Consider the following 23,277-nt stretch of genomic DNA (forward strand, 5'->3'; position numbering starts at 1 on the left):
ATTGAAATTTACAGTGGTCAACAAAGCTAACCATGTTATCATGCCTTTACTAAAAAGAATAAAACATTCTTATCACCCACTTTCCTTCCATCTGTTTCCAGCTAGTTTCTCTCAACCTTGAAAATACTTTCTCTTATACACAACTGATTCTGCTTGAAAAGCCCAAGCAAAGCATCAACAGGAAGAGACAAACAACAGCCTACTTTGCACACATCCACTCTCAAGCTGTCAGGTATAATGCAATGAAAGTACCCTAGAACCCACAATCTAGCCCTACAAACTATTCCAAGGTTTACCATTAATGCTTCTTTTGTCTTGTTTCAGCCCACTGACAGCATATCATCATCCTCCACACAACACATAAATCCAATTCATTCTATCCCAGGCATGCTTTGCACCCTACTGAGTTCAAACCCTAACATCCCAAAACCTCACTTCTCACACAGATATCTTATTAGGCAGTCTTTCTTTGCTCATACCATTTCGGCATATCATAATAAGCTTGTAAATCATACTCGACTTTCTACCACAATGCTCTATCTTATGCTGTCATTCCTCACATGTTCAGCCCAACTCACACCACATACTGTCCTCAGGTGATTCACTTCCAGTCTGTCTGCCCTCTTCTGTTCTTTTGCATTTAGAGCCTAAGACTTACATCCATTCAACAATGTCGGAACTACTATACCTTCAAACACACCTATTCATACTGTGCTTAATGCATCCTGGGCCTTTGCCCCCTCTCCCACCCTTATGTTCACTTCCACTCCCATGGATTCATGTAAAAAAACTTCACTCCCACGGATCTAAATCATTCGACTTTCTCTAAGTGCTTCTGACTAAAATTTACTTCCAAACAATCCTGTCTTATCTCCCTTCTGCATCTCATTACCTTACTTTTATTCACATTCACTCTCAACTTTCTTTTTTCATACATACTCCAAAACTGTCACCAGTTTCTGGAGTTTCTCAGTAAACCACCAGACCTGTGTTATCTACAAACGATAGGTGATTCATCTTACATGCTCCCCAATCCCCAGCATGATGTAAACCTGCCCCTCACAATAAAACCCTTAAATTCACCTCCCTCACCATCCCATCCGTAAAATGATTAAAAAGCCATGATGACAACACTAATCCTTGAGCAAACCCACCTTCACCAAGAACCATTCACCCTATTCGATTCATAATCGCGCACATGCCTCAATCTTCTGTTAAGTTTTATTGGACTTCCCCTGCTGGGATTATGCTGGGAGTATAATCTTGGCAAAGAACTTCTCACTCTAATGAAGTGTTCTTTTTTTTTTGTTGCTGGAAGTTGTGCAGTCTTGGGCTGCTGGAACCTTTAAAAAGGTCCTGGATAACACCAGGACTCTTTCACAATCAGTGGTCTTTGGGTAATTGTAAATAAAACTAAATAAAACCTGATAAACACTCCTCACAGCACCTACCAACTTCCTATTTAGCCCATATATTCATAGCTCATTCCATAAGGTATAGATGTATCCTATCATACACTTTCTCAAGATCCATAAATGCCATAACACAGTTCACTCTCCAAGAATTTCTTAAACAAATTCTTCAAAGTCAACTCTTGCCCCACACACCCTCTATATCAACTAAAGCCACAGCACTTAGCACTTCTCTCATCAGGTATTCTGTGTATGCATCAACCCTCTGAATCACCTCTCTCCCATACAACTTACCAGGCACTGCATACTCACAAAGCTATACCTCTGTAACTCAAGTTTTCACTTTTGTCCCTCTTACCTTTCTAAAAGGAGCACGGTACATGCATTCTGCCAGCCCAGGGGTATTTTTACTTGGGCAATACAATTGCTGAATGGCCTGAATAATCAGTAAACAACAGTGTCACTCCTTTAACTGAGAAGTTCACAGGCAATTTTAAAAATTCAAACAAGCATATGGAAAGGATTTATAAAAATCCTTAACCATGTGTATTAGCTTTCTAAGATGATAGTAATTACTTACTCTACGGTAATTCTGATACTATTCAAGTAAAGATTTTAACAGAAAAAGTTCTCAATGTCTACACAACAAAAACCAAAAAACAAGAGAAAATAAAGAGACAGCAAGCTAAAAGAAAGAGTGAATATCCACCCATTGCTTGAAAAATGCCAATAGAGTCTTACTCCAATCGTTTTTTTACTAAAGTGAAAAATTATGAAAAGAATTATATCCAGAGATAACAATTTAGTAAACTGGCAGCACAACACAATCAGCCTTACAAACTGTAAAAATAAAAGTAGAATATCAAATACATAGCTGTTAGGATTAAAAATACATAGTTTCATTCCAAGTTATCATCTTTGCAAGGTACAAAAGAGTTCAGGAAATTTTTAAATTTCATATCTAGATGATCAACATGTGTCATGTTTCCATTTTCTAGTCTATCTCAGTAACTGTTTCTAAGAATAATATATATATAGGTTTTGAAAACAGAAGAACCTTTTCTCTTCGAGGCAATGTCCAGAAAACATGAAAAAATATTCTCTAAGGAATATAAGGATCAACCTTTCAACCCTTAGTATTTCTCATGAGGATGCACTAGTCTTCACTCACCCTTTGCTAACCTCGCAATCATAACAGGAGCAACTTAGCTCATTTTAAACCTGCCCTCGATCAATCAGCGACTGCCCCTTCAAGCTGTTCAGAGCTCATGTTTTGCAGATTATGGGTGCCGACCTAAAGTCAGTCACAGTAAGTATATAGAAAAAGCCTTTCATAAAAAGAGAAGAAGGAATGGTAGGGTTAGTAAATCAGAAATAATGTTCACAGGACAATGTCTCACAGCAGGAATGTTCTTGAATTTTGAAAACCTACATTTCTCTTCTCTGCAGTCTGTACTGCAAGCATGAAAGCATACCAACATGAAATAAGAAGGTTTAGAGAAAAAGTTTCAGATATGACTGATCCCGAAAGCAATTATAAGTACCGATACGTTCAATGGTGACATGAAGGTACACTAGAATCAGACTCTCCTAAAGGATTAATTCCAAGTGAATATTTAAACTAAGATACCCTATGATGAGGGTGGAAGTGCCAAAGTTCCTTTTTACTGGTTTTCTTCAACAAAAGATCTCTAAGGAAGACTAAGGTTCAGGCCACCATTCTCACAGACAGACATTCTTCATAAAAGGAGTTTCAAGATTTCATAGTGAATAAATAATTTCTCTATGTTAGCTGAGATGGCATGGGCAACTGAATGCCCTAATCAAGGCCATCTCATTAACACATGGAGACATCATGCATCCCTGCCGCAAACCGACATTCACGAAGAACCAATTACTTTCCTCTCTTCCTACTCATACACATGCCTACATCCTTGATAAAAACTTTTCACTACTTCCAGCAACTTTCCTCCCACACCATATACTCTTAATACCTTCCACAGAGCATCTCCATCAACTCTATCATATGCCTTCTCCAGGTCCATAAATGCTACATACAAATCCATCTGTTTTTCTAAATACTTCTTACATACATTCTTCAAAGCAAACACCTGATCCATATATCCTCTACCACTTCTGAAACCACACTGTTCTTCCCCAATCTGATGCTCTGTACATGCCTTGACCCTCTCAATCAATACCCTCCCGTATAATTTCCCAGGAATACTCAACAAACTTATACCTCTGTAATTTGAACACTCAACTTTATCCCCCCCTACCTTTGTACAATGGCACTATGCATGCATTCCACCAATCCTCAGGCACTTCACCATGAACCATACATACACTGAATATCCTCACCAACCAGTCAACAACACAGTCACCCCCTTTTTTTAAAAAATTCCACAGCAATACCATTCAAACCCGCCACCTTGCCAGTTTTCATCTTCCGCAAAGCTTTCACTACCTCTTTTCTGTTTACCAAATCATTCTCCCTGACCCTCTCACTTCGCACAACACCTTGACCAAAACACCCAATATCTGCCACTCTATCAGCATACACATACAACAAACCATCAAAATACTCACTCCATCTCCCTCTTGTTCTCTTGTCTTACACACTTTATTTACCTCCTTCCAAAACATCTTTTTATTCTCCCTAAAATCTAATGATACTCTCTCATCCCAACTCTCATTTGCCCTCTTTTTCACCTCTTGCACCTTTCTCTTGACCTATATATATATGTGGTTTCGGTGCATTATTACATGACAGCTAGAGACTGAGTGTGAACGAATGGGACCTTTGATGTCTTTTCATAGCGCTACCTCGCACACATGAGGGGGGGAGGGGGTTCTTATTCCATGTGTGGAGAGGTGGCGATGGCAATGAATAAAGGCAGACAGTATGAATTATGTACATGTGTATATATGTATATGTCTGTGTGTGTGTATATAGGTATACATTGAGATGTATAGGTATGTACATTTGCATGTGTGGACGTGTATGTATATACATGTGTATGTGGGTGGATTGGGCCATTCTTTCGTCTGTTTCCTTGTGCTACCTCGCTAACGCGGGAGATAGCGATATACTTTCTTTCTTTCATACTATTCGCCATTTCCCGCGTTAGCGAGGTAGCGTTAAGAACAGGACTGGGCCTTTGAGAGAATATCCTCATCTGGCCCCCTTCTCTGTTCCTTCATTGGAAAAAAAAAAAATAAGAGGGGAGGATTTCCAGCCCCCCACTCCCACAGCGATATATATATATATATATATATATATAAATATATATATATATATATATATATATATATATATATATATATATATATATATATATATATATATATCTTTTTTTTTTTTTAAACTATTCGCCATTTCCCGCGTTAGCGAGGTAGCGTTAAGAACAGAGGACTGGGCCTTTTTTGGAATATCCTCACCTGGCCCCATCTGTTCCTTCTTTTGGAAAATTGAAAAAAAAAATGAGAGGGGAGGATTTCCAGCCCCCCCCTCCCTCCCCTTTTAGTCGCCTTCTACGACACACAGGGAATACGTGGGAAGTATTCTTAATCCCCTATCCCCTCTCGCATTTTTTTTTTTCTTTTTTTTCCAAAAGAGGGAACAGAGAAGGGGGCCAGGTGAGGATATTCCCTCAAAGGCCCAGTCCTCTGTTCTCAACGCTACCTCGCTAATGCGGAAAATGGCGAATAATATGAAAAAAAGAAAAAGATATATATATATATATATATATATATATATATATATATATAAATATGGTTTGATCGAGTAAGTAACTTAAGGGTAAGAGAGATGTGTGGAAATAAAAAGAGCGTGGTTGAGAGAGCAGAAGAGGGTGTTTTGAAATGGTTTGGGCACATGGAGAGAATGAGTGAGGAAAGATTGACCAAGAGGATATATGTGTCGGAGGTGGAGGGAACGAGGAGAAGAGGGAGACCAAATTGGAGGTGGAAAGATGGAGTGAAAAAGATTTTGTGTGATCGGGGCCTGAACATGCAGGAGGGTGAAAGGAGGGCAAAGAATAGAGTGAATTGGAGCGATGTGGTATACCGGGGTTGACGTGCTGTCAGTGGATTGAATCAAGGCATGTGTACAGGGGTGGGTTGGGCCATTTCTTTTGTCTGTTTCCTTGCGCTACCTCGCAAATGCGGGAGACAGCGAAAAAAAAAAAAAAAAAAAAAAATATATATATATATATATATATATATATATATATATATATATATATATATATGAGTGGTTTTTTTATTTTTTTTATTTTAATTTTCCAAAAGAAGGAACAGAGAAGGGGGCCAGGTGAGGGTATTCCCTCAAAGGCCCAGTCCTCTGTTCTTAACGCTACCTCGCTATCGCGGGAAATGGCGAATAGTATGAAAAAAAAAAAAAAAAAAATATGAGTGGTAGTGAGTGGTGGGATGAAGAAGTAAGTGAAGAGGTGAAAAAAGGGCAAAAAACGTAGGGTGATGAGATGTGTTGGAAATAAAAGAGTGAGGTAAGATGAGCAGAAGAGGTTTTTGAAATGGTTTGGGCACATGGAGAATGAGGAGAAAGATGACGAAGATGGATATAGTTGTCGGTGGAGGGAACGAGCAGAAGAGGTGACCAATGGAGGGCAGAAAGATGGAGTGAAAAAGATTTTGTTGATCGGGGCTACTGCTGATGGGAGGGTGAAAGGAGGGCAAGAAATGAGTGAATTGGAGTCATGTGGTATACAGGGTTCGTAGCTGTCAGTGGATTGAAGCCAAGGCATGTGAAAGCGACTGGGTAAACCATGGAAACTGTTAGTATTATATTTGCTATTGTAAGTTGTATGTACTTGTTATGGGGGGGGGTGGGTCATTCTTTCGTCTGTATCTGCGCTACCTCGCAAACGCGGGATCACAGGCCAGTCATATTAAAACAAAAAAAAGAAAAATAAAAAAAAAAAAAAAAATATGAGTGGTAGTGAGTGGTGGGATGAAGAAGTAAGAGTATTAGTGAAAGAGAAGAGAGAGGCATTTGGACGATTTTTGCAGGGAAAAAATGCAGTTGAGTGGGAGACGTATAAGAGAAAGAGACAGGAGGTCAAGAGAAAGGTGCAAGAGGTGAAAAAAAGGGCAAATGAGAGTTGGGGTGAGAGAGTATCATTAAATTTTAGGGAGAATAAAAAGATGTTCTGGAAGGAGGTAAATAAAGTGCGTAAGACAAGGGAGCAAATGGGAACTTCAGTGAAGGTTGCAAATGGGGAGGTGATAACAAGTAGTGGTGATGTGAGAAGGAGATGGAGTGAGTATTTTGAAGGTTTGTTGAATGTGTTTGATGATAGAGTGGCAGATATAGGGTGTTTTGGTCGAGGTGGTGTGCAAAGTGAGAGGGTTAGGGAAAATGATTTGGTAAACAGAGAAGAGGTAGTAAAAGCTTTGCGGAAGATGAAAGCCGGCAAGGCAGCAGGTTTGGATGGTATTGCAGTGGAATTTATTAAAAAAGGGGGTGACTGTATTGTTGACTGGTTGGTAAGGTTATTTAATGTATGTATGACTCACGGTGAGGTGCCTGAGGATTGGCGGAATGCGTGCATAGTGCCATTGTACAAAGGCAAAGGGGATAAGAGTGAGTGCTCAAATTACAGAGGTATAAGTTTGTTGAGTATTCCTGGTAAATCATATGGGAGGGTATTGATTGAGAGGGTGAAAGCATGTACAGAGCATCAGATTGGGGAAGAGCAGTGTGGTTTCAGAAGTGGTAGAGGATGTGTGGATCAGGTGTTTGCTTTGAAGAATCTATGTGAGAAATACTTAGAAAAGCAAATGGATTTGTATGTAGCATTTATGGATCTGGAGAAGGCATATGATAGAGTTGATAGAGATGCTCTGTGGAAGGTATTAAGAATATATGGTGTGGGAGGCAAGTTGTTAGAAGCAGTGAAAAGTTTTTATCGAGGATGTAAGGCATGTGTATGTGTAGGAAGAGAGGAAAGTGATTGGTTCTCAGTGAATGTAGGTTTGCGGCAGGGGTGTGTGATGTCTCCATGGTTGTTTAATTTGTTTATGGATGGGGTTGTTAGGGAGGTGAATGCAAGAGTTTTGGAAAGAGGGGCAAGTATGAAGTCTGTTGGGGATGAGAGAGCTTGGGAAGTGAGTCAGTTGTTGTTCGCTGATGATACAGCGCTGGTGGCTGATTCATGTGAGAAACTGCAGAAGCTGGTGACTGACTTTGGTAAAGTGTGTGAAAGAAGAAAGTTAAGAGTAAATGTGAATAAGAGCAAGGTTATTAGGTACAGTAGGGTTGAGGGTCAAGTCAATTGGGACGTGAGTTTGAATGGAGAAAAACTGGAGGAAGTGAAGTGTTTTAGATATCTGGGAGTGGATCTGGCAGCGGATGGAACCATGGAAGCGGAAGTGGATCATAGGGTGGGGGAGGGGGCGAAAACTCTGGGAGCCTTGAAGAATGTGTGGAAGTGGAGAACATTATCTCGGAAAGCAAAAATGGGTATGTTTGAAGGAATAGTGGTTCCAACAATGTTGTATGGTTGCGAGGCGTGGGCTATGGATAGAGTTGTGCGCAGGAGGATGGATGTGCTGGAAATGAGATGTTTGAGGACAATGTGTGGTGTGAGGTGGTTTGATCGAGTAAGTAACGTAAGGGTAAGAGAGATGTGTGGAAATAAAAAGAGCGTGGTTGAGAGAGCAGAAGAGGGTGTTTTGAAATGGTTTGGGCACATGGAGAGAATGAGTGAGGAAAGATTGACCAAGAGGATATATGTGTCGGAGGTGGAGGGAACGAGGAGAAGAGGGAGACCAAATTGGAGGTGGAAAGATGGAGTGAAAAAGATTTTGTGTGATCGGGGCCTGAACATGCAGGAGGGTGAAAGGAGGGCAAGGAATAGAGTGAATTGGAGCGATGTGGTATACCGGGGTTGACATGCTGTCAGTGGATTGAATCGGGGCATGTGAAGCGTCTGGGGTAAACCATGGAAAGCTGTGTAGGTATGTATATTTTGCGTGTGTGGACGTATGTATATACATGTGTATGGGGGTGGGTTGGGCCATTTCTTTCGTCTGTTTCCTTGCGCTACCTCGCAAACGCGGGAGACAGCGACAAAGCAAAAAAGAAAATATATATATATATATATATATATATATATATATATATATATATATATATATATATATTATCCCCTTTGCCTTTGTACAATGGCACTATGCACGCATTCCGCCAATCCTCAGGCACCTCACCATGAGTCATACATACATTAAATAACCTTACCAACCAGTCAACAATACAGTCACCCCCTTTTTTAATAAATTCCACTGCAATACCATCCAAACCTGCTGCCTTGCCGGCTTTCATCTTCCGCAAAGCTTTCACTACCTCTTCTCTGTTTACCAAATCATTTTCCCTAACCCTCTCACTTTGCACACCACCTCAACCAAAACACCCTATATCTGCCACTCTATCATCAATCACACATTCAACAAACCTTCAAAATACTCACTCCATCTCCTTCTCACATCACCACTACTTGTTATCACCTCCCCATTTGCGCCCTTCACTGAAGTTTGTTGAGTATTCCTGGTAAATTATATGGGAGGGTATTGATTGAGAGGGTGAAGGCATGTACAGAGCATCAGATCGGGGAAGAGCAGTGTGGTTTCAGAAGTGGTAGAGGATGTGTGGATCAGGTGTTTGCTTTGAAGAATGTATGTGAGAAATACTTAGAAAAGCAAATGGATTTGTATGTAGCATTTATGGATCTGGAGAAGGCATATGATAGAGTTGATAGAGATGCTCTGTGGAAGGTATTAAGAATATTTGGTGTGGGAGGAAAGTTGTTAGAAGCAGTGAAAAGTTTTTATCGAGGATGTAAGGCATGTGTACGTGTAGGAAGAGAGGAAAGTGATTGGTTCTCAGTGAATGTAGGTTTGCGGCAGGGGTGTGTGATGTCTCCATGGTTGTTTAATTTGTTTATGGATGGGGTTGTTAGGGAGGTAAATGCAAGAGTTTTGGAAAGAGGGGCAAGTATGAAGTCTGTTGGGGATGAGAGAGCTTGGGAAGTGAGTCAGTTGTTGTTCGCTGATGATACAGCGCTGGTGGCTGATTCATGTGAGAAACTGCAGAAGCTGGTGACTGAGTTTGGTAAAGTGTGTGGAAGAAGAAAGTTAAGAGTAAATGTGAATAAGAGCAAGGTTATTAGGTACAGTAGGGTTGAGGGTCAAGTCAATTGGGAGGTAAGTTTGAATGGAGCAAAACTGGAGGAAGTAAAGTGTTTTAGATATCTGGGAGTGGATCTGGCAGCGGATGGAACCATGGAAGCGGAAGTGGATCATAGGGTGGGGGAGGGGGCGAAAATCCTGGGAGCCTTGAAGAATGTGTGGAAGTGGAGAACATTATCTCGGAAAGCAAAAATGGGTATGTTTGAAGGAATAGTGGTTCCAACAATGTTGTATGGTTGCGAGGCGTGGGCTATGGATAGAGTTGTGCGCAGGAGGATGGATGTGCTGGAAATGAGATGTTTGAGGACAATGTGTGGTGTGAGGTGGTTTGATCGAGTGAGTAACGTAAGGGTAAGAGAGATGTGTGGAAATAAAAAGAGCGTGGTTGAGAGAGCAGAAGAGGGTGTTTTGAAGTGGTTTGGGCACATGGAGAGAATGAGTGAGGAAAGATTGACCAAGAGGATATATGTGTCAGAGGTGGAGGGAACGAGGAGAAGAGGGAGACCAAATTGGAGGTGGAAAGATGGAGCGAAAAAGATTTTGTGTGATCGGGGCCTGAACATGCAGGAGGGTGAAAGGAGGGCAAGGAATAGAGTGAATTGGAGCGATGTGGTATACCGGGGTTGACGTGCTGTCAGTGGATTGAATCAAGGCATGTGAAGCGTCTGGGGTAAACCATGGAAAGCTGTGTAGGTATGTATATTTGCGTGTGTGGACGTATGTATATACATGTGTATGGGGGTGGGTTGGGCCATTTCTTTCGTCTGTTTCCTTGCGCTACCTCGCAAACGCGGGAGACAGCGACAAAGTATAATAAAAAAATAAAAAATAATATATATATATATATATATATATATATGGTAAATTATATGGGAGGGTATTGATTGAGAGGGTGAAGGCATGTACAGAGCATCAGATTGGGGAAGAGCAGTGTGGTTTCAGAAGTGGTAGAGGATGTGTGGATCAGGTGTTTGCTTTGAAGAATGTATGTGAGAAATACTTAGAAAAACACATGGATTTGTATGTAGCATTTATGGATCTGGAGAAGGCATATGATAGAGTTGATAGAGATGCTCTGTGGAAGGTATTAAGAATATATGGTGTGGGAGGAAAGTTGTTAGAGGCAGTGAAAAGTTTTTATCGAGGATGTAAGGCATGTGTACGTGTAGGAAGAGAGGAAAGTGATTGGTTCTCAGTGAATGTAGGTTTGCGGCAGGGGTGTGTGGTGTCTCCATGGTTGTTTAATTTGTTTATGGATGGGGTTGTTAGGGAGGTGAATGCAAGAGTTTTGGAAAGAGGGGCAAGTATGAAGTCTGTTGGGGATGAGAGAGCTTGGGAAGTGAGTCATTGTTGTTCGCTGATGATACAGCGCTGGTGGCTGATTCATGTGAGAAACTGCAGAAGCTGGTGACTGACTTTGGTAAAGTGTGTGAAAGAAGAAAGTTAAGAGTAAATGTGAATAAGAGCAAGGTTATTAGGTACAGTAGGGTTGAGGGTCAAGTCAATTGGGAGGTAAGTTTGAATGGAGCAAAACTGGAGGAAGTAAAGTGTTTTAGATATCTGGGAGTGGATCTGGCAGCGGATGGAACCATGGAAGCGGAAGTGGATCATAGGGTGGGGGAGGGGGCGAAAATCCTGGGAGCCTTGAAGAATGTGTGGAAGTGGAGAACATTATCTCGGAAAGCAAAAATGGGTATGTTTGAAGGAATAGTGGTTCCAACAATGTTGTACGGTTGCGAGGCGTGGGCTATGGATAGAGTTGTGCGCAGGAGGATGGATGCGCTGGAAATGAGATGCTTGAGGACAATGTGTGGTGTGAGGTGGTTTGATCGAGTAAGTAACATAAGGGTAAGAGAGATGTGTGGAAATAAAAAGAGCGTGGTTGAGAGAGCAGAAGAGGGTGTTTTGAAATGGTTTGGGCACATGGAGAGAATGAGAGGAAAGATTGACCAAGAGGATATATGTGTCGGAGGTGGAGGGAACGAGGAGAAGTGGGAGACCAAATTGGAGGTGGAAAGATGGAGTGAAAAAGATTTTGTGTGATCGGGGCCTGAACATGCAGGAGGGTGAAAGGAGGGCAAGGAATAGAGTGAATTGGATCAATGTGGTATACCGGGGTTGACGTGCTGTCAGTGGATTGAATCAGGGCATGTGAAGCGTCTGGGGTAAACCATGGAACGTTGTGTAGGTATGTATATTTGCGTGTGTGGACGTATGTATATACATGTGTATGGGGGTGGGTTGGGCCATTTCTTTCGTCTGTTTCCTTGCGCTACCTCGCAAACGCGGGAGACAGAAAAAAAAAAAAAAAAAAAAAAAAAAAAAAATATATATATATATATATATATATATATATATATATAGGTACACCACCGAATTTCTGGCAACTGATGGCTTGCACGGCCGGCCACCAGACTAGTTTACTGGGTGGCCATAGATGGTATTGTGTGTAGGGCGCACTTATTTACACTTATTTACCTGTCGGTGGTGCCACTGCAATTCTGTGAGATTCTTAGTTTACTTTGCTTAAATCTAACTCTAGTTATGGCTTCTAAGACATATGAGAGTGTCAGTCGTGGTGTCAAATGTAAACACCAGTCCATATCGATCCAAGATAAAGAAGAACTGTTGAAAAAAATGGACCGTGGTGTTTTGGTGAGTAAGCTGTGTGACATCTACAGTATCAGATCATCAACTGTTTATGATATAAAGAAGCAAAGGGAGAACATATTGAAATTCTATGCAGACAGCGATTCCCAGAAGCAAATGATGATTAGAAAAACTATGAAAGATGGTAAGAGTACTGAGCACAATCAAGTGATGATGGAATGGTTTCGACAGCGTCAGAGTGATGAAGTGGACTTGTCAGGGAGCATGATAATGGACCAAGCTAAGTTGTTCCATAAAGAACCTGAATTACAACATGAGTGTGACTATAATGAAGGATGGTTTCAAAGATTCAAGAAGCGTCATGGAATTTCCATTAATAAAGTGTGCGGAGAAAAGCAGTCTGCAAACAATGAAGGAGTTGCCGGGTACATGGACGAATTTATGAAACCCGTAGCTGACGAGCACCTCAGTCCTGAGCAGGAGTGTAATGCTGATGAAACTGCATTACTCTGGCGATGCACACCTTGGAAAACACTTACAACAGAAAATGAAGAAGACCCCACAGAGTTCAAACAATCTAAGGACAGACTTACCATCTTAGGTGCTCAAACATTTGATATTTGTTTAATATAGATTTTTTAGCAGTCCATGTTATACTTTAGACACATGGGAGATGTACTGTGGTTATCAGCAAATACTGGATTATGGACACCACTGTAACCTCTTGCAATATACACACATATAATATCATACTTGATCACCGTTTCCCACATTAGCGAGGCAGCACCAGGAAACAGACAATGAAAGACCCATCCACTCACATACACACATATATGCATACACACACATACATAAACATACATATACATATAAGATGCTTACTGACTTATGACCAATGTGACTTACAACCATCCATACACACGACCGGAAAAATTATGAATTAAAAAATATACATAAATATAAAAATTATGCTTGGTCGTGCATCTGCCAGTGCTAACAGCTGCATGCATACAATAGTGAATGTCAGACGATCCTGGCATTGTGTACATCACAGCATCTCTCTCAGTTCTTGCTCTTAGTTACCATTCAGTAAGCGCGCATTATTCAAGTGAATAGAATTTCATGCTGGAATAAATAATTTTTGTATTAAACCCCAAAGAAAATGAAGAGCAAGAGGAAAAACCCATCACATGCTGATATATCTGGCAAGAAGCCGAGGAAGATGGTTGATTTGGAATTGAAAATAAAGGTAATCACCCAATATGAAGGAAGAAAAAAGTTAATGCGATTGCACATGATCTACAGTGGTCCCATTTGATGGTCTCCACAATTTTCAAGGACAAAGAAAATATACAAGGAGCAGTGAAAGGTTTGGCAAGTATGAAGTCTACGATAATAACAAAGCAAACTTTGTACAAAGGCCTATCCACGAAATGGAAAAGTTGCTGATGATGTGGACGGAAGATCAAATTAAAAAACATGTATCACTAAGCTTGCTGACAATAAAGGAAAAGGCTAGAAGTCTTTTTGAGACTTTGGAGGAGTGAGCAGGAGAGAAACACATCGAGAACTTCACAGCAAGTCATGGTTCGATTTAAAAGCTAAGACTGACCATCAAAATTTAAGAAAGGGGATGTTTAACTCCATTCCATGACAAAGTAGCATCTGAAAAGACTACTGGAGCTGATTCATTATATGTAACATTCAAGTCAGAGTCCTCTAGCCAAAAGTACAGGAAAGGTAACCTGTGGGTTGCTTGGATATAGCAGGGGCTTTTGACCAGAGGAAGGGAGCCACAAATATTCACTCTGAAGGAAGGAAAAGGGGAATGAGGTACATCAGCAGAGCCCTACAGCTGTAAAATTGGATCCTGATGAGATGTACTATTCTTAAAGTGTACTCATTCCAATGGATAGTTCTTGAAATTGGTAAAAAATTCGAAGTGGCCTCCTTTTCCTTTATAGAGGTATGGGCTGAAAGAAGGATGCATGGTAAGCCTGTAAACAGGCTGAAGAATCACTTGAAGTTCAAAGCTTAAGGTCCTGGACCATTCATATGGGAAAAAAAAAAAATTAGGGGACCCTACACATATTTTGCTTGTGTCTCGAACAACAGCCTCAAAAAAGATCTGTCATTTTCTTAAAAAAGCCAAATTGAGGATGTTGCTAATGTTAAAAAAGTAATCCACAAAAACTAGATATGAAATCCAATTCTGACAAATCGAGCACTTCTCAGGGAAAGAAGCATATTGAAAAAAAGAAAAAAAATGCACCTCTTGTGGTAAACACACTGCATGTGAAGGTCTCATCACCTCCAATGCAATCCTCACAACTGGCAATACTACAAAATTAGGTCTAGGATACTAAAGAAACTTCACCCAAAAGGATGCCCAGATCCTCTAGTAAGGTAGAGAATGATGTAATGGCTAAGTTTCCGAAAACAACAGATCTTTTTCTTTCATACTATTCGCCATTTCCCGCATTAGCGAGGTAGCATTAAGAACAGAGGACTGGGCCTTTGTGGGAATATCCTCACCTGGCCCCCTTCTCTGTTCCTTCTTTTGGAAAAAAAAAATGAGAGGGGAGGATTTCCAGCCCCCCGCTCCCTTCCCTTTTAGTCGCCTTCTACGACACGCAGGGAATACATGGGAAGTATTCTTTCTCCCCTATCCCCAGGGATAAAAAACAACAGATAATGCAATAAAAACCAAAACTATTCCAGGGCCTCCCTACATCAAGGTGTAAAGCTCCCAGTGGTTACTTGACTATCAATTAATTGAGTGGGCAGATTAATCTTTTTTTTCATTTATCTAGAAAAAAGGAGCCACAATGTGACACCCAAAAATTATTGTAAAAACTGCCTGAAGTAAATGTTAACAAGAGAAAAACAGTCTTGGCTACAGGAGTCAATTCCCATTCGCAGTTTCAAATCAAATGTAAAGCTTTAGGGGTGAAGAAAAAGAAGTTTTCTCAGCCCTCCATGTGGAGCTCCACCATATATATCTACTAGACATGATATGGGACCTGAATGATAAAATACTTCTTCATTAGGACCCTCACATACTATTGGTGGGCTAGATGGGTAAAGTCAGCTTAAAAATAAATCATCCAATGATGACTCAGGAATTTGGAATAATCTTGTCATAAGAACTTACCTAGCAACATTATCCCATCAAGGCATTATGAAGTTTATGTTCTAATCACTACAAATTCATAAGCATCATGGCAGAAAGATGATGAAGGTCTAAATCTACCTCAGTAAGGGTCAGCCATGATGAAAAATTAACTGGTGTAACAACAGTATTCCAGGCAGGGTAAGGGGACTCTCCAGTTACAAGTACGACTTACATATCTATCAATACACATCCCTGTGGATGGGGGAGAAAGAATACTTCCCTTGCATTCCCTGCATGTTGTAGAAGGTGACAAAAGGGGTGTAGGTGGGTGGCTGGAAATCCCTCCCTCCTGTTATATTTTCCAAAAGAAGGAACAAAGACGTGGGCCAAGTGAGGATTTTTCCCTCTGATGCTCAGTCTTCTATTCTTGATACTACCTCGCTAACGCTACACCTGTCATGCTATCATCAAACACAATCAACAATCCTTTAGACTACTAACCCTATCTCCTCTTCAAATAATCAAATCATGTTACCACTTCCTCATTCACTATTTCCCATTCCCTTTACCAATGTTCCCATTTGTTCTCCTTTTTCTCTCACACTATCAACCTCCTTTGAAAACATCCTCTTATTCTCCCCAAAGTTTACTGATACTCACTCACCCCAACTTTCATTTGCCCATTATGTACAGGAAGGAGTGCCAGTTCTCAGTCTGTTTTTCAGTGATAAGGTTATAAATGGTATGCTTCAGAGTGTGGATTTGTTCTCTGACTTGTACTGATGGTATGTGCTTGTGTCTGAGCTAGTTTCTTTGCTTTATGAGGTATGAAACTTATGCGGAGAAATCTGGGTTATCCTTCTTTTTGTGCCAATGTGCTCTTTGCTAGTTTGGTTGAAGATGATGATAAGGGTGAGACTGCATGATCTTGGAATAAGTTTAGTGGGAGAACTGGCCAGTATGCTTTCCTTGGGGACACTACTGATGGTAAAATACATCAGGAGAATGTTCAAATGGGTGGAAAAACATCAATGATGTTGGCCAAGGTTTCCTATGAGAACATCAACTGTTGCTTAATTGTCAAGAGCTCAGAGTGAAAAGTTCATGCTCAAGAACATAACCCTCATTATATAATGGGTTTCTACAGTTCATGTACCATTCCGTATTATGCTGGATTTTTAGGGAAATAATCCTGTTGTTTTGAGGGGATGCTGATATACTATATACAAGCATATCATATGATTAGAAGAGGATATTTCTTAAACTCTACATAATAGAGAACTTGGGGGGCTTCTGATGCAGAAAGTCTAAATATACTTCAACCTTCTGAGAGGATTAATGTGGTAAAATGCAAACTCCTCTGACCTGGAAGTCCGTAGTGAATGCTTCAGGCAAGAAGTTATGGCGTTGAATCACTTGATACAGCATCTCATGTGTCTCAATGGCTGGCTTGATATCTCCCTTTAGAACCTGAAACAAAAGATTTTAAAAATGAACATTAAAGATAGAAATAAAATAATTTTCTTCAGACTAAACTGAGAAAGACAACTTATGAACTAAGCTAAACAGACAGTTTTTCATTATTTCCTTACCTGAAGTCCAGGCCAAAATGCAAGGAGAGCATCCATAAAGTTTCGTGAAGTGGTGTGGGGACGGTGCATGTGGACATCAAGCAGCATAGGACCTTGACTGATGTACTTCATTACGGCACTGTAATGCTGCCAAGGAATACAAAGATAAGACAGCAATACCTATAAATCATTTTCACAGCTGTTGATACACCTTTTCTGTGTTAACTCTTTCCACATTGTGTAAGGTACTTTAAATATTTGATATTTTGACAAAAAATCCTTGCTTAGCTCCTTCTTACTTTTAGAGAGTGATAATAAAAGAGTGTGTTCCAATCAAGATTTACTTTTATCACAGTCTTGTAATTATAAAAATTTTCATTTTGAGAAGCTTCTCAGGAGGTTGATAGAGGAGACTGAGTCAGCTAGCACAGATGATGAATATTAATTTGTTATTAACCATATTCCATAATGGATAAGATTGCAACAGTGGAATTTATAAAATAGTCTTTCTCTTTGTAATCTGAGAGAGACTTCATATTTTTTGGTTTTGAACATCATATTTCTCGTTCTTTCTTATAAAGGACTGTATGTACATGTTGCAGTAAATATAGGGATGAAAACAACATTCTCTTAAAGAAGTAATTCCGAGTGACACCGATGTGATTTCTCTATAGATGAAAACACATTTATTCATATTCATCACACTTAGTCGCTGTCTCCCGCGTTAGCGAGGTAGCGCAAGGAAACAGACAAAAGAATGGCCCAACCCACCCACATACACATGTATATACACAAACGCCCACACACGCACATATACATACCTATACATTTCAACGTATGAATACATATACATACACAGACATATACAAGTACATATTCATACTTGCCTTCATCCATTCCCGTAGCCACCCCGCCACACATGAAATGGCACCCCTTCCCCCTGCAGGCATGCAAGGTAGTGCTAGGAGAGGACAACAAAGGCCACATTTGTTCACACTTAGTCTCTAGCTGTCGTGCGTAATGCACCAAAACCATAGCTCCCTTTCCACATCCAGGCAGTACAAAACTTTCCATGGTTTACCCCAGATGCTTCACATGCCCTGGTTCAATCCATTGACAGCACATCGACCCTGGTATACTACATCATCCCATTCTCTCTATTCCTTGTATGCCTTTCACCCTCTTGTATGTTCAGCCCCGACTGCTCAAAATCTTTTTCACTCAATTTTTCCACCTCCAATTAGGTCTCCCACTTCTCCTCGTTCCCTCCACCTCTGACACATATATCCTCTTTGTCAATCTTCCCTCACTCATTCTCTCCATGTGACCAACCCATTTCAATACATCCTCTTCTGCTCTCTCAACCACACTCTTTTTATTTCCACACATTTCTCTTACCCTTTCATTACTCAATCAAACTACTTAACACTACATATTGTCCTCAAACATTTATTTCCAACACATCCATCCTCCTCCGGACAACCCTACATATAGCCCATGCCTCACAAACATATAACATTGTTGGAACCACTATTCCTTCAAACATACCCATTTTTGCTCTCTGAGATAACGTTCTCACCTTCCACACATTCTTCAACGATCCCAGAACCTTCACCCCCTTCCCCACCCTATGATTCGCTTCCACTTCCATGGTTCCATCCACAGCTAAATCCACTCCCATATATCTAAAACACTTAACTTCCACCAGTTTTTCTCCATTCAAACTTATATCTTTAAATTATGTGAATCATATTTTACTATTTGGAGAACATGGGAGCACTTGTAAGAATCATTAGTAAGTTACCACATACACCTGTGTAACCGTAAAATTTTTGACACAAGCATTCTAGGCTGAAATGGGGGGGGGGGGGGCCTCTTCCGCAAATAACATTTCCAAAAGACTGAAATGCATGGCTAGTGAGAGTCCACATAAAAATCAAGAGACATCAAGTTGATAAAACATAATAAAAATGGAAGTACAAAATACGTTGATCATTATCAAACTTTATTCACAAAACAACTATGGCCATTTGTAGCCTAAGTTTGCCTACAAAGACCTCACAGATAGTCCTCCAAGAAACTTAAACCACAGTTGATTTCAAATACAATAAGAAAGATGTTTAGTAATCTGATTACCAGAACATAAATGTAATGTGGAAACTTACATATTCACCATTAAAATACTATAGTTTTGTTTAATGTTTCGAGGAGAACAAGTACTGAGGTGTTCTGCAAATAGCTGGCACTGGCACCAGTGAGGAGGTACTGCAGATGAAGGATTTATAAAATTACTTATGACATGAGGCCAATGCCTCCAAGATATAATGGATGAACAGTGGTAACTAAAGTGCACAAGTTCTAACTACCCATGATTCAGACATATTCAGGTGTGCAAGACACATGGTGCATGAGTTAACATATACCATGATGTATGAATAATGCAGTGAAGTGGTTACAGCAGTGTTGACAAAATATAACCTACGTTTAGCTCTGAAAGCTTACCAACAGTTTTATCATACTGCAACTGGAACACTGCTTATTTGAGTAATTAAAAGAGAAGTGTACTTCAAGAAAACCTTAGGCCTGTAACTGGTGAGGAAGTAGGGTCCCTTGGCAGGAAGTGGTAGTGGTGTGCACCGCTTCACAGACAGCAAGTGTGTGTGATGAAAGATGTACGAGTTCAAATGTATCATAATGTATGAGCAATGTTGTAAGTGAAGTGGTTACAACGGTGCTAAGTTTATCTTCAAAAGCTTGCCAATAATCTTCACCTTATCGTTATCACATGGCTTATCTGATTCAATAATGGAGTAACGTACTTTAGAAAAAACAAGAGGCCTGTGGCTTCTTTGACGTGCACCAGAGTTCATTGCTGTGTACCTTGTGGTTCACTGTGGCAAGGAAGGAGAGCCAATTTGTAGTATGCCCTTCAGAGACTAGGTTGGTTATGGTGTTATTTAGAGTTTGGATTGGCTCTGATTTTTACTGATTATGAGTGGTTCCGTCAGTGCCAGTCTGTTTTATGAAACATGTAACTTGTGGGGAGAAGTTTGGCTTAAAAATTCTTTTTATGTTCTTGTGTTACGTGCTTTTTTGCTGACCTGGATGGAGGCAATGACAAGCTGTGATATAGCATGATTTAGAGACAGTAAATCATCTATACTGAAGTTCTGAGGCTTTGTTTCCATGTACTGTGTGAAGCCTGGCCAGACAGCCTTTCTGAAGGTTGTGTAATTCTATCTGATGGTTATGTAGATTTGGCAATTTAGGTAGAGTGCTTTCAGGATGGGCAAGTGGTCAGAGGACAGTTAATATTGCATGTTCCTGGCAATCCATGTGTGTAGGGCTGGTGAGAAGAGGGTGATGTTAGGCAATATCAGCTACAATCTTTTGAGTGAATTGGAGCAATAACGTATACAAGGAGTGACATGCTATCAATGGATGGAACCAGAGCATTATAAAGTAGCCAGGAAACCTTGGGAAACCCATGAAAAGGTCTGTTGGGTCTGATAAGGACATGCATCTATTCACATAAACACTTATCACCGGACTGCATAACCATAAGAAATCAATAACTATGAAAAGATTATGAAACTCTAAATAAATGTGACAAATACACTGTTTATTTTCAATATACATACCCTGTTAAACCTCTCCAAGTAGCCTTCATCACCTAATAAGACATAAGCTTTTAGCAGGTACTCATAGTAGGAATCTATGCCAGCTCCTACACCAGAATCTCTTCGCACCCAGTCACCTGATGAGAAAAATATGTCATTTTTTTCTTCAGCTTGTCAAATTTGACAAAGAGCTCTTGTCGTTCCAGCATCATGCACCTGAACAAACATGCATTCACAAAGAGAGAAGGATTAAAGTAATCAAAACACTTGTTAGACATGGCTCTTAACCAATGACACATCAAAATGTAGCATCAATAGCCTTTTTGTGCCTGCTTAGGCTTCCACAAATTTCATCCTTTCCTCTTTCATTACTTCTATCATATACAATCCACTTATTAACCATCTTCAGCTGTGGATTCTATGGGAGAACTGTTTCAATCCAATAAACAAATATAGTGAAGAAGGAAAACCCTCGACACATGCTTTCTCCAATATGTAACGTGAAATTGGACCAACAGCCTTAATAAGATAAGGAGAGAGGGATTTAAAGAATGAGAAACAAAAACAAAGTAAAATGAAAGGAAAGCATAAGGATGAGGAAAAGAAGAGGGAAATTGAGTAAAGAAATGATAAAAATACATTGCCCAGAAAAGGTATACTCATGTCTTTATCTACACAATACAATTCACGAATATTAGTTCCATAGTTCCAATACACGCTAAAGCAAACACTTCCTAATAAATGTGTTTTGGCTATAAAGATTTACAATCAATTACATAAGTAACCTTAGCACAGATCTGCCCACAGTAGCTGTGAATATTTCTATCTATAATCATTACTCAATTCCTAATTCAATGGGTGGATCAAGTACAAACAACATCTACAACATAACTATCTAGTTATCTATATCTTTGACCCCTGTTCCCATCTGAAAACCCCACAAGGAGGTGGCCATGACAAGTCTTCATAACCAGTGAACTCCAATGCTGCTTCTTAGACTTTAGTGCCTCACCCTTAACAGACGACTGACAGAGGGGTAACTCTATGGCAGTGTTTGGTGAGGCTCCTACCTAATGTTCCTAGCCATTACTTCAATCTAACTTTCCTACTGACTACTACTTATTGCTCCTGCCTAATATTCCTACCTACTATTCTTCGTCTGTTTCCTGGCGCTACCTCGCTGACGCAGGAAATGGCGATCAAGTATAATAAATATGTACATAATATATATCTTATTATACTTGATCGCCGTCTCCCACGACAGCAAGGTAGTACCAGGAAACAAAGAATGGCTCATCCACTCATACACACACACACACATATATAATATATATATATATATATATATATATATATATATATATATATATATATATATATATATATATATATATATATATATATCCCTGGGGATAGGGGAGAAAGAATACTTCCCACGTATTCCCTGTGTGTCGTAGAAGGCGACTAAAAGGGAAGGGAGCGGGGGGCTGGAAATCCTCCCCTCTCTTTTTTTTTTCCCATCCAAAAGAAGGAACAGAGAAGAGGGCCAGGTGAGGATATTCCCTCAAAGGCCCAGTCCTCTGTTCTTAATGCTCCCTCGCTATCTAGGGAAATGGCGAATAGTATGAATAAAAAAAAATATATATATATATCGTTTTTCTTTCTTTCGTACTATTTGCCATTTCCCACATTAGCGAGGTAGTGTTATGAACAGAGGACTGGGCCTTAGAGGGAATATCCTCACCTGGCCCCCTTCTCTGTTCCTTCTTTTGGAAAATCAAAAAAAAAAAAACGAGAGGGGAGGATTTCCAGCCACCTACTCCCTCCCCTTTTAGTAGCCTTCTACGACACACAAGGAATACATGGGAAGTACTCTTTCTCCCCTATCCCCAGGGATATATATATATATATACCAGGAGAGACTGAGTACAGAATGGAAAAAGGTGAGAACAATGGAAGTAAGGGGAGTGGGGGAGGAATGGGATGTATTTAGGGAAGCAGTGATGGATTGCGCAAAAGATGCTTGTGGCATGAGAAGAGTGGGAGGTGGGTTGATTAGAAAGGGTAGTGAGTGGTGGGATGAAGAAGTAAGATTATTAGTGAAAGAGAAGAGAGAGGCATTTGGACGATTTTTGCAGGGAAAAAATGCAATTGAGTGAGAGATGTATAAAAGAAAGAGACAGGAGGTCAAGAGAAAGGTGCAAGAGGTGAAAAAGAGGGCAAATGAGAGTTGGGGTGAGAGAGTATCATTATATTTTAGGGAGAATAAAAAGATGTTCTGGAAGGAGGTAAATAAAGTGCGTAAGACACGGGAGCAAATGGGAACTTCAGTGAAGGGCGCAAATGGGGAGGTGATAACAAGTAGTGGTGATGTGAGAAGGAGATGGAGTGAGTATTTTGAAGGTTTGTTGAATGTGTTTGATGATAGAGTGGCAGATATAGGGGGTTTTGGTCGAGGTGGTGTGCAAAGTGAGAGGGTTAGGGAAAATGATTTGGTAAACAGAGAAGAGGTAGTAAAAGCTTTGCGGAAGATGAAAGCCGGCAAGGAAGCAGGTTTGGATGGTATTGCAGTGGAATTTATTAAAAAAGGGGGTGACTGTATTGTTGACTGGTTGGTAAGGTTATTTAATGTATGTATGACTCATGGTGAGGTGCCTGAGGATTGGCAGAATGCGTGCATAGTGCCATTGTACAAAGGCAAAGGGGATAAGAGTGAGTGCTCAAATTTCAGAGGTATA

The 23,277-nt window shown here is 40.2% G+C and overlaps 1 protein-coding gene across 1 annotated transcript in view; it reads right to left on the reverse strand.

Moving 5' to 3' along the window:
* The window catches only part of Edem2 (ER degradation enhancer, mannosidase alpha-like 2), a 96,929-nt gene that overhangs the window by 36,683 nt on the left and 36,969 nt on the right, over nt 1-23,277 (reverse strand). Inside the window, exons 6-8 of the mRNA XM_071695376.1 lie at nt 20,561-20,676; nt 16,941-17,066; nt 16,714-16,818 (exon numbers count right to left, since the gene is read on the reverse strand). Coding sequence (XP_071551477.1) covers nt 16,714-16,818; nt 16,941-17,066; nt 20,561-20,676 — 347 coding nt within the window. The remainder of the gene's footprint in view (nt 1-16,713; nt 16,819-16,940; nt 17,067-20,560; nt 20,677-23,277) is intronic.

This window comes from Panulirus ornatus, chromosome 58 (genome assembly GCF_036320965.1).
Source record: "Panulirus ornatus isolate Po-2019 chromosome 58, ASM3632096v1, whole genome shotgun sequence".
In the NCBI taxonomy this organism is placed as follows: Eukaryota; Metazoa; Arthropoda; class Malacostraca; order Decapoda; family Palinuridae; genus Panulirus; species Panulirus ornatus.